Raw genomic sequence first — 15,139 nt, 5'->3', positions numbered from 1 at the left:
GAGACTCACCCGATGAAAAATAAATCATAATAGACCTCAGCTGCGCAGCCCAGTAATACCACTCTAGGTTTGGACATTTTAAACCTCCTCTATTATATGGAAGGTACAACACAGACAAATGAAGCCTTGCCCTCCTATTATTCCATATGAATCTGACAAACATAGTTTTGATTTTTGAAAACATGTCTGAAGTTGGCAGTAATGGAATATTTTTAAAATAAATATAGTAATTTAGGTAGTACATTTATTTTTAAAATATTAATTCTCTCTATTGTTGATACTGGTAAGAACATCCATCTGTCAATTGACTCATTAATTTCTGTAATTAAAGGTTCATAATTAACATCAGCGATATTTTCCAATTTTGGCTAAATTTTTATTCCCAAATACTTGAACTGATCCACAACATTAAATTGAATTACCTCTGCGATTGGGTTTCTTCTTCACTTTGATTTAGCAGTAATATAGAAGATTTTGTTTTATTTACCCTATATCCCGAAATATCCCCAAATGTTTTAATTAGCTGTAAAACAGCCGAAATAGATTGACTCAAATTTGACAAAAATAGAATGACATCATCAGCATATAGAGATATTCTGTGTTCTGTCGGTCCTATTATTCCACTAATTTGCTGATGTGAACGTATCCCAATTGCTAATGGTTCAATTGCTAGTGTGAATAACAAAGGAGAGAGCGGACATCCTTTGCTAATTTTGATTGGTTTGAAAATTATCCTATTAGTCAAAATTTCTGCCTTTGAGTTGTTATAAATTACTTTAACCTATTTTATTTCTAACTTTAAAAAGATAGGGCCATTCGACCCTATCAAAGGCTTTTTCGGCATCCAGTGATAGCAGTGCTGTGTCTGCCTTTTCCTTGTTAGCATGAATTATATTTAATCTAAAACTACATTTTACACATGTGGTCACTAGTTGCTAATTACAGTAGATGACTTCTGGAGGCAATTGGGTCCACTGGATTTTAGTAAGCGTTCCGATTTTTATGATGTAAATAATTTTAAAAACAATTCATAATTTTCCTTCCACTTCACAATTATGTGCCACGTTGTGTTGGACTATCACACAAAATCCCAATAAAATACATTTACTTTGTGGTTGTAATGTAACAAAATGTGAAAAATTTCAAAGTGTATGAATAATTTTGCAAGGTACATTCATCATGTGTACAGGATGGTGTGGGGTCTGGAGCCTATCCTAGTAGACTTATGAAATACACTCTGAATGGGGTGTCAGTCCATTGACCACCTGTATATATGCCGCCTCACAGCACCAGGGTTCCTGGTTTAAGCCTGTATGTGTATAGTATAGTGTCCCAGTGGCTGTGTGAGTTTTCTCAGTGCTGTTTTTTATTTTATAAATATATTTTATTTTAAATTGTATTTTGTTCAAAACTATGAAAGAACACATGGCATTAGGTTATAAAGTAACCACAACAACAGCAAAAACAGTTGGTTGTTTTTTTTAAGACATGAAGATCAGATGTTCTGGAATAGTTCTTGCAAGAACAATATTGTCAAGTGCATTTGTAAAAACCATCAAGCACATGACGGCTTTACAGAGCATAAGTAGCAGACACATCTCAATATCAACTGTTCAAATTAAATTATTACATCATTTGGATACCTTAAGCATTGTTTAACAATGTAGAAAGACATAAATATCAGGAAAGACTATGCAATAAGAAGGTGTGTCCAAACTTTTGATTCACTCCTGGCCATATGGGGGCGGCAACGCAACAGTTAGCACGTTTGGTAGAAACAAAAGAAAAACAGAAACTCGACTAGACGTAGAAGAAGAGGATTTAAGACGCTGGATTAAAAACATGGGGGAGGCTGAAGTTGTCCCAGCTGATGAAAAACAAGTGGATTCCGGAGCCTGTGCTGCGGATGAGTCAGTGGTGTGGAGCCAGGAGGTGGAAGTGTGTTTGTTTCACGCGATGTTGGGTCACAAACCAGTCGGTGAGCTATATTTCCGTTTTTATTGTGCAGCCTTCCCGCAGTAGGCCCCGAGTCCTCGATGTAAAGTGCAAACATACCCGAGCTTCCCCGAGACAGAGTGCGCGAGGAGAGAAGTGAGAGCCTGAGACGTGGATGTGAGCTGCTCACTTAGATTTAGTTTGAATAAATCGTACTCGGATTCTAAATTAACCCCTGGAATTGTTTAGAAATATATAAATTAGTTCTGATTTAATTTAAACTTCCTGCATGTTACTATTTTTTAATGAATATGGAACCTATATATAAAAAAAAGACACCTGTCCTCTTGTAGATTTTCTTTATAATGATGTTTCACCCTTATTTTATATTCAGTTATGCTTAATAATAAATCATCTACTGTCAGTCAGCATCTGGTAAAAACCCTTTTCATGCATACCTCTATACATCATCCCATGTAAGTGAGATCTTAGTCAATTTTATATAAGCTCATATTAATGACAGCCTGATTTAATTAAGGTATGTGCTCCAGTGAGCTTGTTCATAAGACATATAGTTTGCTTTACATCTGGTAAGTTGAAAAAGTTTTAAGTGTGGCATTTTAATACATACTGAAAAATATTCAATTGTCTTAGAAATGGGGGTTATCACCCAGCATCAGTTTTTATACTGTACTTATTAGTCAAAGTCAACTTAATTGTCGATTCTATGTGCACAGTGCGTACATATAGAGAATTGAAAATATGATACTCTCAGTCCCTTTATAAACAACATTAAGTAAAAAAAAAAAAAACTTAAAAATTAAATAATAAAATTTCTAATAGTTGATATCAATTGATTCTATGTTTCATAGGCCTGGTGTATCCGTTCACAGGAATTAAAATCAGTTACAGCAAACTGGATAGTCCTTTTTTTTAATGGCAGTAGAAACAAAGCAGTCTGTAAATTAGTCATCATTTCATTTTCTATACCGCTTATCCTGTGTATGGTGTCACTGAGGAGCCTCCATGCACACAGACCTGAGGCGGGAATTGAAAAGGTGCGAGGCCACAGTGCTGCTGAATGTAAATTATATTCTGGGGAAATTATAAAATGAAGAAAAAATATCAAGATTTAGCTCAACTTCACCTGATTCCACATCACTAGGGTAACATTCCTAGCAGTTCTTGACAGTAAGCAACACCACAGCAAATTGTCTAGAAAGAGACAACACTGGATAAATACAAATAACAGCTGTTACCCAGTTTATTTTTGAAAGTAATGCAGTAAACAACTTGCAGCTCTACAGAAATAAAAGAAAAAAAAGGCTGTTAGCAGCCCTAAGGTAATAAATGTGATAAAGTTATTAAAATAAATCTTGCAACATTGCATGAATGTGCTGCGGGAAAAATAAACATGATTAAATAAAATTTGTTGTGACATCTGATTGATAATACAGCTTAATAAGAATCAATCATAACGTTATGACCCTCCACCTAATATAGAGTAGGTCCCATTCCTGCCATCAAAACTGCCCTGACTCGTCGAGACATGAACTTCACTAGACTTTACATGGTTTGGCACCAAGCTGTTTGTAGCATTTTTGCAAGTTGCAATGTGGGGCCTCCATGGATCAGACTTATTTTTACCACACATCCATCACATGTATGGCAGGACCCAAGGGTTCTCAGCAGAACATTACCCAAAGGATCACACTACCTCCGGCAGCTTGTCTTTTCCCCATGTTGCATTCTGGTGCTATCACTTCCCCGGTTAACTGACACATACACCCAGCCATCCACAAGATGTAAAAGAAATTGATCAGACCAAGCCATTGCTCGGTGATTCTGTTTTGATGCTCGCAGGCCCATTGTAGGTGCTTTTGTTGGTGGACGCAGGTCAGCCCAGCCACCATAAATGCTCTGTGCCTACATAGCCCGATGCTCTGTGCTATGCACTTTCTAATAGATACAGCATTAATGTTTTAGCAGTTTGAGCTCAATTTGAAGAGTTCCAGTTCTGAAGTTTCTCTGACTCAGTCATCCATTTTTATTTCTGCTCCCAACACCTCAGCTTTAGGGACAAAATGTTCACTTGCAACCTAACATATCCCACCCACCTCCAGGTGTCACTGTAAAGGGATAATCAATGTTATTCACTTAACCTGACAGTGGTCATAATGCTATGGCTGATCAGTGTAGAATCACTTAAGTGTTTGTAAGTAGTGCAGAGTGTAGGAGACATTTATTCTTGTAAAAGACTTACATTTTAGAACATTTAAAAATTAAGTTTAAACATGGTTGAATCAACCATATTAATAAAAAAAAATCATCCAGCACTACTTGTATGCATGTCCAGTGTAAAATTCTGTTAAGCAAAGATTTTTTTTAACTAAACCTAATTTCTGTTAAGATTCTTTAAGTTTGCATTTCCATTAAAAAAATTACAACCATGTCAAAAATATCTCTCATAATTTTACAAACCTGTGACCATTTAGACTGAAAATTTTCATATTCTTATTGATTTTATTCTTATTAATTCATTTTAATAATTACAGGAGTCAATCGTCATTTCCACATGATTTGTATACGTGATAAATTTAGCCAAAACATTGGAAGACAGGTGTCATCAAAGGTCATCTGGGATCACCTGGGAACTATGTATGATATGCAGGCACTGGTGAGTCAACCTGTTAACTATATAATAACTCTCGGCTGTTGAACATAATGATGTTTGAAACCTTGAACATAACGAGTTTCTTATGCTCCGCAGCACGAGTCCGAAATCCTTCCTTTTCCCAACTCTGAAAAGAGCTTTGTTCTGCCTGAGGGCATAATACAAGAGGTCAGAGAAGGTGAGCTACCTTTGCCTTTACTTGTGAGTTTAATATGTCATGAGCTATAAGAACCCCGATGATTCAAAGCTTGCATTTTCGTTGTACCTTTTAAGATCTGATGTCTGAGGTGTTTGCTATTTAACAAAATGTTTGCTCTTCCTTAATTGCTACAGGAAAAATAGGTTCAGAGGATGATATAAAGGAAGAGATTAAAGAAGAGAGGGATCTTTCTGCCACCCATGAAGAAGGTTCTCACACCCTTAGAGTCTCTCTCTCTCACTCTCTCTCTCTCTCTCTCTTTCTCTCTCTCTCTCTCTCACCTCTAGTATCTAGATCCGATTTCTGAAGAATATGTGAGCCTGTGTATCATTCCTCAATGCCTTCTTCCTATCTTCATTTCCCCCAAACGTCTCTATAGGGACTGATACGGTCCATCAGATTATTTTTTTTTGTGCTAGCTGTTTGTCACCTTCGATCGTGTGAAGCTGCTGATATTAATATGCTAATTCTAGTTCAAGCCCCCCAAAAAACATACACAAAGCTGAAAACCAGGCATTAAATGCACACCTGGAGAGTTAAACTAATATGACATTTCTTTGCTCTGGCTGTTCAAATAAAATTTGAAAATACGTTACACTTAGATGCTTTTTGTGCCATTTTCACAACAAGCAAATCATTACAATGCACCACATACTGCTAATGCATAAAATGCTCATTTTGTAAAAAAATATATATAATGGTCATATTTGTCCCAAATCCTTGTCTGGTATTTATTTATTTATTACTTGAAATTATTATGTTGAGACCACTGTAGTTGAAGTGTTTCTATATTGAACAGGAATGTAAACACTTCCAACTAATGCTTCATACAGTTCTTTTTTTTAAGAATCAACTCATCATTTTCCTGTTGTGTCTTTGTCCTACCAGGTAGCAACTCTTCAGTGAAGATTACTGAACGCTCAAGCAGTGGGCGAGAGAAGGAAAAGGATCGTGAGCGTGAGAGGGAAAAGGGGAATTCAGTCGAGTCGGGTGGTGGCTCTAAGGAGGCTGCAGGTGAGAAGCGGAAGAGAAACCGGACCACAGAAAAAACCCTGAGCACCGGCAATCCATCCAGCCCTGGGGGAGCCAAACGCCGCAGAACATAGTGTTGGCCAACAGGGGCGCATTTGGAGCATCTAACTCATTGGGACTGAGTGATGGCTTAAGTTAGGCCAACCAGGGTCTCAGACATGGTTAAAGCATTGTGAGGCACTGTTTCTGTATGAATGCAATAGTCCTCTGTTTGAGCTTTTTCAGAAGCTTGGTGTATTTGGGAACACACCAGTGCACACATGTAAACAGTGTACTGAAGAATAATCAGGACTTTGATAGAAAGTATAAGCAATGGATTGAGAAGAACTTAAAAGCCTCCAGGTTGTGGAACATAGTACAGACCCGTGTAACTCGCCACCTTATTTTTATTCCTGATAAGTACGTTTTTAAGTAGCAGTTTCTCCATTAAACAAATGACCTCATGGAGTAATTCCTGTACATGAATTTTTTTCTTTTTTCTTTTTCAACAAGGACTGTGGATGCCATGATGGTCAATAATAGGGATAGGAGGCTTAGTGTTAAATTGTTAGAGCAGTTTAATGCTTTTATGTCCTGCTTTTGATTTTCAGACTGTCTAAATGGTGTGTGTAATATAACCAAAATGGACTTAAATCAAGTTCTTGTATTTCCATTAGGTGTTTGTTAAGGAGGAATTGGATTTTACAACCATCTGTATTTATTAACTTTCTGTTTTATAAAAAAAAAATGTAAGCAATGATGGTTTGTTGTTTATTTTATAAAAGAATAAATACTGGCCTCCTTTGGTTCATGCTTTGAAAATGTCCCCCTTTACATTCTTTTGTTCTCAGAAAATAGTGTCAGATGAAAAAGGCTGATGGTCTCTACAGTACGTCCTCAGCCAATTTAGGGGGGAAAAGTGATTCATCAGAGTTTAAACCTAAAGAAATCAGTCAGTATGCTGAGTCACTGAGGTTTGTGTGGTGTCTCTCTCTCTCTCTCCCTCTCTCTCTCTCTCTCTTTCTCTCTCTCTCATCCCTACCTGCCTGCTTTGTTCTGCTGTTGTTGCAGTTCTCTCTCTCTCTCTCTCTCTCTCTCTCTCTCTCTCTCTCTCTCTCTTCCCCCCACTTAAAGTGCTGCATTGCGTTCCCCGGGCAGACACAGTTAGTGTGCCAGCCCCAGTGTTCTTCAGGATACTGGAGGAACACACAAAGCTCCCTGTTTACAGCGGTGGGTAAGCGACCAATGGAAGCTACCTTTGCTTACTAATGTATGCATGGGACATTTTTTAAATGCAGCTCATTTTATTTCTCTATACTTAAGTATAATGTAATAATTGACGTCATCTTTAATTAAATGTATATTTGTATATTACTGTAGGGCTTGTTCATAAAAACATTTAAATTCACTGCAGGGAGACACTGGGTGGACACATTCTCTCTTATTTACATCAGTGTTTTCTTCGTTATGGGGAAGGAGAAGATCCATATTAATATAGTTGTGATTGGTCATGTCGATTCTGGGAAGTCCACCACCACTGGCCACCTCATTTATAAGTGTGGTGGCATTGACAAGAGAACCATCGAGAAATTTGAAAAGGAGGCTGCAGAGGTAAGACAAAATTTAAGCATAGTTCTACTAAATCCCATGTTTTCTTCAATAAGTGTTATTCTTAAAAGTTGCTTTAGGAAGCAAGTGGTAATGGAAGAAAACATAGAAAAACATGTGAGTGGATTTAAAGTGAATCCTTGGACTGAGTGAAAGGAGCCTAAAGGTTTCTGGGAGTTGGTTTTAGTGTTTGCACAGACAAGAACCTTAATCCAATTGTGTGATTTATGTAGATTATAAAAATGGAAAGAAGTCCTGATGTCATGGTGGATGTGGACTTGGCCTTCTTATATCATTTTAGCTTTTTTGCAATGGTGGTTATACATTTAGTTTTTAGTTCATTTAAGTAAATGTCAGTAGTGCATACTATAGTATACATACTATGTGATTATTGTTTTCTCTTTAATACATAAATATTTTTTCATTTATTGTAAGATCAATAGCAAAATGAGTTTTGAAATCAAAGTAATGGTTGTATGTCTGTTGTTTAAAGAAAATGTCCTTTTGGTTGCACAGATGGGGAAAGGTTCATTTAAATATGCTTGGGTTCTGGACAAGCTGAAGGCAGAGCGGGAGAGGGGCATCACAATAGACATCTCCCTCTGGAAGTTTGAGACCTCTAAATACTACATCACCATCATTGATGCTCCAGGACATAGAGATTTCATCAAGAACATGATTACAGGGACTTCCCAGGTAAAGCAGAGTGGATAAATATACATTTTGCAATACAAGCCTAACCATAGCATAGTTTGGAACAACCCATTCTGTTTATTTATTTATTTATTTATTTTTTCTTATTTGTTAGCGTAATGGACAATAGATCTCCTTTGTTTAGGCCATGCAAAGGTGGATAAGTAATTACTAATATATAAATTATTATACATTAGATTTTTTTATTGATTAGAATGTTTAAAATGTTTCCTTCTAGTAATAATAACTTAATTAAACTGGGCACCAGTCTAGTGAATAATGAATGGTGACATGGAGATGGTTGCATCACCAAGATGATAGTGGTAATATTAACAATAATTAGCCTGATATTTTAAGGATATTTTATTAATTTATTTAAATGCATTTACCTTTGAAGAACTTATCTGTGGCAAATGCAAACATGTAAAATATTTTATTATTATTATTATCATTATTATTGTTAATTTAATTAGTATATTGTATATAGGTAAATATACAGTATATTGAAATGTAGTAATACTAATTAGTCTATAATTAACTATTGAATAGAATTATTTGGATGATGAAATGGGCCAATGGCTCGAACTAATTCTAAAAAAAGTACCATGTGAAGGTTGATGGTTTAATGTTTTCTAAAGGAAAGGAATCTTGACATAGTGCTGTGTCTTCTTCTGTAAGGATTATAGATGCAGGATTGTGCTACTGTGTAAACAGCTTTTAAGTGGGAATTATGTAGAAGGTCCATTCATAGCTTTGGTTGAATTGTAAACAAGGCCTTTCTGACTCACTGTAAATAGTTGACTTTACTGAAGGTCTGAACATCTCTTCCTTTATGTCTTACAGTAGGAGTTACAATAGGATTACAAATTGCAAAAACATTATATGGTGATGGATATTGTGTGTTCAATCTTGCTATTGTTTGTGTTGTATCATCGAAAAATATCTACTTTAAGGGTTGTTTCACTGTCAGAGGTCACTACATTTGTAATCAATTTATACCCCTATTTGTAGAAGGGAATTTAAAATATTTACTGAAATGAATTTATTCATGTAACTAATAATATATTTAATTTAGCATTTCAAACTTAAAAAAAAAAAAAAAAAAAAAAGACAAAACAGTGAACTTTATTCTATTTGATGTCTCCAGGCGGATTGTGCTGTTCTTATTGTGGCAGCTGGGGTAGGTGAGTTTGAGGCAGGTATCTCCAAGAATGGACAGACTCGTGAACATGCCCTCCTGGCCTACACGTTGGGTGTCAAGCAGCTGATTGTTGCTGTTAACAAAATGGACTCTACGGAGCCTTCTTACAGCGAAAAGCGCTATGATGAGATTGTTAAAGAAGTCAGTGCTTACATCAAGAAGATTGGCTACAGTCCCGCCTCAGTGCCCTTCGTCCCTATTTCTGGATGGCATGGGGACAACATGCTGGAACCTTCCACCAATGTAGGTGTTGAGAGCATGTTAATTCATAGTGTGTGAATGCATTATATCTAAGTTTATTTATTATGCTTGACATAATACTCTGCAGATGTCATGGTTTAAAGGCTGGAAGCTTGAGAGGAAGGAACAACATGCTACTGGAATCACCCTCCTTGAGGCCTTGGACACAATCATGCCCCCTACACGTCCCACAGACAAGCCTTTACGCCTTCCTTTGCAGGATGTTTACAAAATTGGAGGTCTGCATCCACTTAGATGAGGTTGATGTACTGTATAGTGTATATTCACCTCATAGTGGGTATCAAATAAATCCATGTATGTCTATGTATAAAAAAAATCCTAATTATTACTAAAAGCTTTAACAAGTTTGCCAAGAAGAATTACCAAAAATATCAGGATGCAGATGTGCAAATCTCATAAACAGAGATTTATAAACAAATACAGTTCTTACAGGTGCATCTCAATAAATTAGAATATATTTAAAAAGTTGATTTATTTCAGTAATTGAATTCAAAAAATAAAATTCATATATTAAATAGATTTATTACAGACGAATATATTTCAAGTGTTTATTTTTTAAAGCTTATGACTTACAGCTAACAAAAACCCCAAATTTAGTATCTCAGAAAATTTAAATATTGTGAAAAAGTTAAATATTTCAGGAGACTTCTGGTATTACACTCTAATGAGCTAATTAACTCAAAACACCTGCAAAGGTTTTCTGAGCCTTTAAATGGTCTCTAAGTCTGGTTGAGTAGGCTGGCTGTTCAGAGTGTTTATATCCATGCACATTCAGCGAAATTTGAATGGAAGGAAATTTTTTTTGGTAGAAATGTGCATAAGGAACAGGGATAGTCAGGGAAATCAGTTCTTCAAGAGCCACCACGCACAGACGTATCCAGGACATGGGCTACAACTGTCACATTCCTTGCGTCAAGCCACTCTTGAACCAGAGACAACATCAGAGGCGTCTTACCTGGGTTAAGGACAAAAAGGACTGGACTGTTGCTCAGTGGGCCAATGTTCTCTTTTCAGATGAAAGTAAATTTTGCATTTCATTTGGAAATCAAGGTCTCAGATTATAGAGGAAGGGAGGAGAGGCACAGAATCCAAGTTGCTTGAGGTCCAGTGTAAAATTTGCACAGTCAGTGGTGGTTTGAGGAGCCATGTCATCTGCTGGTATTGGTCCACTGTGTTTTATCAGGTCCAAGGTCAAAGCAGCTGTTTACCAGGAGGTTTTAGAGCACTTCCTGCATCCCTCTGCTGACCAGCTTTATGGAGATGCTGATTTCATCGTCCAGCAGGACTTGACACCTGCCAAAGTTACTAATACATGTACCTGGTTTAAGAACCATGTGCTTGATTGGCCAGCAAACTCGCCCCACCTAAAAGAGAAAGGAAGAAGAGGAAGATGCGAGACACCAGATCCAACAACACAGAAGACCTGAAGGCCGCTATCGGAGCAACTAGTGTTTCGATAACACCTCAGCAGTGCCACAGAGTGATTGCCTCCATGCCACACTGCATTGCTGCAGTAATTCATGCAAAGGGCATTTTATTATTTATTTATTAATTTATTTTAATTGGTCTTAAGTAATATTCTAATTTTCTGAGATACAGAATTTTGGGTTTTCATTAGCTGTAATCATCAAAATGAAAAGAAATAAACACTTAAATTAATTCCCAGGTTGATATAGTTCATTTAATATATTATTTTTTTCCTTTTTGAATTAAATTACAGAATCAACTTTTCAATGATATTCTAATTTATAGAGATGAACCTGTATATATACTTATACAGGGCAGTCAGAAAAGCACTGAATGGTAATTTTCGAAGGCTGAGAACAGAGCAAGCTTGATGTGTTGATTATGGATTCTTTACTTAGGCATCGGGACAGTACCTGTGGGCAGAGTGGAGACGGGCATCCTGCGTCCAGGAATGGTGGTGACCTTTGCTCCTGTCAATATCACTACAGAAGTAAAGTCTGTGGAGATGCATCACGAGTCACTGACTGAAGCGGTACCAGGTGACAATGTGGGATTCAATGTGAAGAACGTGTCTGTGAAGGACATTCGCAGGGGAAATGTGTGTGGGGACAGCCGGTCAGATCCACCCCAGGAAGCTTCAGGTTTTACAGCACAGGTTAGAGAATGACTTAAATGCAATACGTTAATACACTAAGTAAGGTAAATAGGAATATCACCACAAGTCAGTAATCCTAAGCAGTTGCACCAATGAGCTCAGAATTTTTCAGCACATTAGGTCAGGTACTATAAGTTCAGTGCATAAGATACACAAATAGTTTTGCATTTAAATGGCTTTTACTATGATCTTCTGGTGAACACTTCTATTAATTTTTGTTTTTGTACCATGGTTCTCTCGCGCGCTCTCTTTTTTTTTTACTCACACAGGTTATCATCCTGAATCATCCAGGTCAAATCAGTGCTGGCTACTCCCCGGTCCTCGACTGTCACACAGCTCACATTGCCTGCAAGTTTGCTGAGCTGAGGGAGAAGATTGACCGTCGCTCAGGAAAGAAACTGGAAGACAACCCCAAGTCCCTAAAGTCTGGAGATGCTGCCATTGTGGATATGATTCCAGGGAAACCCATGTGTGTGGAGAGTTTTTCACAGTACCCACCTTTGGGTGAGTGTACAGCAGTCACATATAATTAAAATTATGAGAGCTATTTAGTCTTTGTCCCTTCAAGAACATATGGCTATTAATCTTATTCTGAACATAGTAATTTCTTAGTGTTGAGCATGTTAAATGTTTTGGAAACAAATTTACTTATTTGGATACCCATGCAATTATTTCACATTTAAAGTATTTTCCAAAAGAATGTGCAATATCAAGTTATGACATCATGAATTTAACTCCTTTTGACAGGACAAACTACAGAACAATTAATGTGTCACTGTTCTGTTTTTGTGAGTATAATGTTATCTGGATGTGTTTACAGGACGCTTTGCTGTGAGAGATATGAGACAAACCGTTGCTGTTGGTGTCATCAAGAATGTAGAAAAGAAAATTGGTGGGAGTGGCAAAATCACCAAATCAGCTCAAAAAGCTCAGAAAGCTGGCAAATGAAACTTGATACCCTTGTAGTGCCTGACTTCCGCTTCTGCCCTCCAGCAACCCCCATATTAAAAATGGGCATACTCACCTGGCCTACTGCACTACAGTCCCATATTACATTACTGATTGGATGACGGTCATCTCAATGTGAATGACAGAAAATATCTATTCATGTATTTGACATGGCTTTGTTGTAATTTAAGCTCTCAGACCGAAGTCTATATAACTCTACTATAATATTGATTATAATACTGATGTATATGTAAATGTGTATAAAATTCATACATAGAAAGTTTCCATTTGAAGATTGTGATAGTTATAAAATGAAAAATGTCATCTGGTTAACCGTTCATTGTGGATTTATTTAAAACTGTGGATGCCAGTTGGCTTTGTCTTGATTCCTGCTTTTTAAGCTTGACTTGATGAATGGAGCACTTAGGAAAAATAAATGAATGGTGTTTAACGTTTTATACTGGTGATAAACTAGTTTGCAATGGGATTAGATAACATGATTTATTTGTACTGAATGAGGGGAAAGTCATAACCCTTAGGATGAAAAGAATAATAAATTTTCAGCTATTAGCAATCAAGTACTATGCACCAATGCTGTCTGCTGTTTCTTTTAGTGAACACTATTCTAAATTGCTTAATTTCAAGAAACTTTAACACACTTTTTAAACCAGGGGTCCGTTCTTCGTACGTCGCTCGACACAGCCGAGATGAATTGACGCATCTAAGATGAGATCATCGTGCTAATTACAATTTGGCTAAATTGCTTCTTCGAGCACACCCGTTGTTGTTGTTTTTTTTTGTAACACGTGTTATGCACTAAAATGCCCCCTGCCGTGGATTGCCCCCCCCCCCCACATAATCGCTATCAAATATTATATTAGAACATAAATTCATAGGTTAATGGTTTACAAATTACATAAGACAACAAAACAAAATAGGCAATATGAAAATATATATGTTGTATATGAAAAAATATATTTTTTTAAAATACATGTATAGGTCTACTTTTATTTTTTATTTTATAAAATTAGTTTCGTCCAATTTTCATTTAAAAAATATTTGTTTTTATCATATGTTCTATATATACATATATATTTGCATATTCATGACAAAGCCCTAAAAATGTGTTACAAAATAAACAATATACAAGAGTTTGTATTAATGGTCTTGACGGCTGTCTCGTGCCTAGGCTTCATTATAAATAGTAATATTTGATAATAGTAAACTTATGAATTTATGTTCTAATATAATATTTGATAGCGATTATAAGCAAGATACTTTTCCCACTCGAGTCAGTCTGCGTCAGTCGTGCTCTTTAACCAATCAGATGTGACCTCACCATTTCAACCAATCATAACCCGGCAGGAGCGCAGCCTAAAGCCTGTTTACATGAAATAAACCTGCTCCCGAGCGCATCGAAAAACGAAACAATCCAAGATCAGGACAAATCCACAAAAATCAGATCCAGCTAACTGAGTTAACGAAGAACGGAGCCAGGCTTGTAAATTAATAACACTGACTAGAAAAATATAGAGCGACAAATTCCTCTGATGTTGAAGGACAGAAGGCAATGCTATGTTTAATGATCCTCTGCTCAGATTGCAGAACAATCAGTAATAGCCATATAAGCCTTTAATCACATACAGCTGGCTACTCTAATAGGCTTTCTATGATTCAGACTTTTCTCAAGCAAATCCATGTTAATAAGCCACTGATTAGTAGATAACCTGAAACCCTATTTTAAATGATTAACGCATGTCTGCAAACAAGGACAATTGGACGTAATTGCCGCTAGTCTTGGAATGCTTATAAGAAAGGGAATTTCAAAGTTTATCTGTTCTGACCGGATGAACTTCCTCAGAGAGTTAGTAAAGAGTAAAATGTGAATGTCTAAATCTTTAAACCTTTTACTTTGAAACATTAACAACCCATGAGGGAAAGTGAATTGGAACCAGTCATTCTTATTGACTTATTTGCTTGTTTTACCCCACTTCTAATTTTTCTTTAAATGCAATTATTTATACATGATGTGCAAGAAGCTACATTAGGTCTCTATAATAAATTGACATCATGTCCAAACTGTATTTTTCTTAGTACATGTACTACTTTATAATGAAAGTTTTTATAATAATAACAATAAAAAACATTTTAGAACTTTAGAAGGTTTTGAAGGGTTTTCCTCATTTGTTGGAAAAATCCTCCTCAGGGAAAAATGATTAAAAACTAGATATAGTATAGACAGATTTTAGATCCACTGATTGTGAATTTAAAGTTAATAAGAAAGCTTTTTAAAAACTTAAATAAATATCCTGAATGATATCGAGGTTCATTTTACTTCATGTTTTTTTTATTTAATATAGTTTCTGTTTTGTTAAAAGCAATCATTATTAATTAATGAACCTACATTGACAGGCCTAAACTGTGTTTCAGATATTCTGCAATTCTTTTAGACATGGTCATCTATTTTTGCAACAGAGTAGATTATGC

General features: G+C 36.2%; 2 protein-coding genes across 4 annotated transcripts; both read left to right on the top strand.

Annotated features, from left to right (window-relative positions):
* Positions 1–1,790: 1,790 nt before the first annotated feature.
* Positions 1,791–6,641, top strand: mrgbp (MRG/MORF4L binding protein). The gene is made up of 5 exons (XM_053481849.1): positions 1,791–1,978; positions 4,491–4,612; positions 4,706–4,787; positions 4,943–5,017; positions 5,697–6,641. Exons 1-5 carry the CDS (start codon positions 1,843–1,845, stop codon positions 5,912–5,914), a joined length of 633 nt encoding a protein of 210 aa, XP_053337824.1. The 5' UTR covers positions 1,791–1,842; the 3' UTR covers positions 5,915–6,641.
* A 301-nt stretch (positions 6,642–6,942) lies between these two features.
* eef1a2 (eukaryotic translation elongation factor 1 alpha 2) lies at positions 6,943–13,240 on the top strand. Of its 3 annotated transcripts, none has more exons than XM_053482430.1 (8): positions 6,943–7,049; positions 7,274–7,430; positions 7,944–8,123; positions 9,268–9,564; positions 9,650–9,800; positions 11,448–11,704; positions 11,974–12,208; positions 12,525–13,240. In XM_053482430.1, exons 2-8 carry the CDS (start codon positions 7,287–7,289, stop codon positions 12,650–12,652), a joined length of 1,392 nt encoding a protein of 463 aa, XP_053338405.1. In that variant the 5' UTR covers positions 6,943–7,049; positions 7,274–7,286; the 3' UTR covers positions 12,653–13,240. The 3 variants fall into 3 exon arrangements, with proteins under 3 accessions (XP_053338405.1, XP_053338403.1, XP_053338404.1); XM_053482428.1 differs by having other exon boundaries at positions 7,234–7,430; XM_053482429.1 differs by having other exon boundaries at positions 6,943–7,053.
* The last annotated feature ends 1,899 nt before the right edge of the window (positions 13,241–15,139 follow it).

This window comes from Clarias gariepinus, chromosome 22 (genome assembly GCF_024256425.1).
Source record: "Clarias gariepinus isolate MV-2021 ecotype Netherlands chromosome 22, CGAR_prim_01v2, whole genome shotgun sequence".
Taxonomy (NCBI): domain Eukaryota; kingdom Metazoa; phylum Chordata; class Actinopteri; order Siluriformes; family Clariidae; genus Clarias; species Clarias gariepinus.
Note: the sequence above shows the minus strand (reverse complement) of the source record. Positions and strands in the feature narration are given on the sequence as shown.

What these genes read in the sequence shown, in the direction of transcription:
- mrgbp (XM_053481849.1), top strand. Translation starts at nt 1,843, where the DNA reads ATGGGGGAGGCTGAAGTTGTCCCAGCTGATGAAAAACAAGTGGATTCC. An exon ending in GTTGGGTCACAAACCAGTCG is followed by an intron (nt 1,979 to 4,490) that starts GTGAGCTATATT and finishes TAATAATTACAG; the next exon opens with GAGTCAATCGTCATTTCCAC. An exon ending in AATACAAGAGGTCAGAGAAG is followed by an intron (nt 4,788 to 4,942) that starts GTGAGCTACCTT and finishes TAATTGCTACAG; the next exon opens with GAAAAATAGGTTCAGAGGAT.
- eef1a2 (XM_053482430.1), top strand. Translation starts at nt 7,287, where the DNA reads ATGGGGAAGGAGAAGATCCATATTAATATAGTTGTGATTGGTCATGTC. An exon ending in TGCTGGAACCTTCCACCAAT is followed by an intron (nt 9,565 to 9,649) that starts GTAGGTGTTGAG and finishes AATACTCTGCAG; the next exon opens with ATGTCATGGTTTAAAGGCTG. An exon ending in CTTCAGGTTTTACAGCACAG is followed by an intron (nt 11,705 to 11,973) that starts GTTAGAGAATGA and finishes TTACTCACACAG; the next exon opens with GTTATCATCCTGAATCATCC.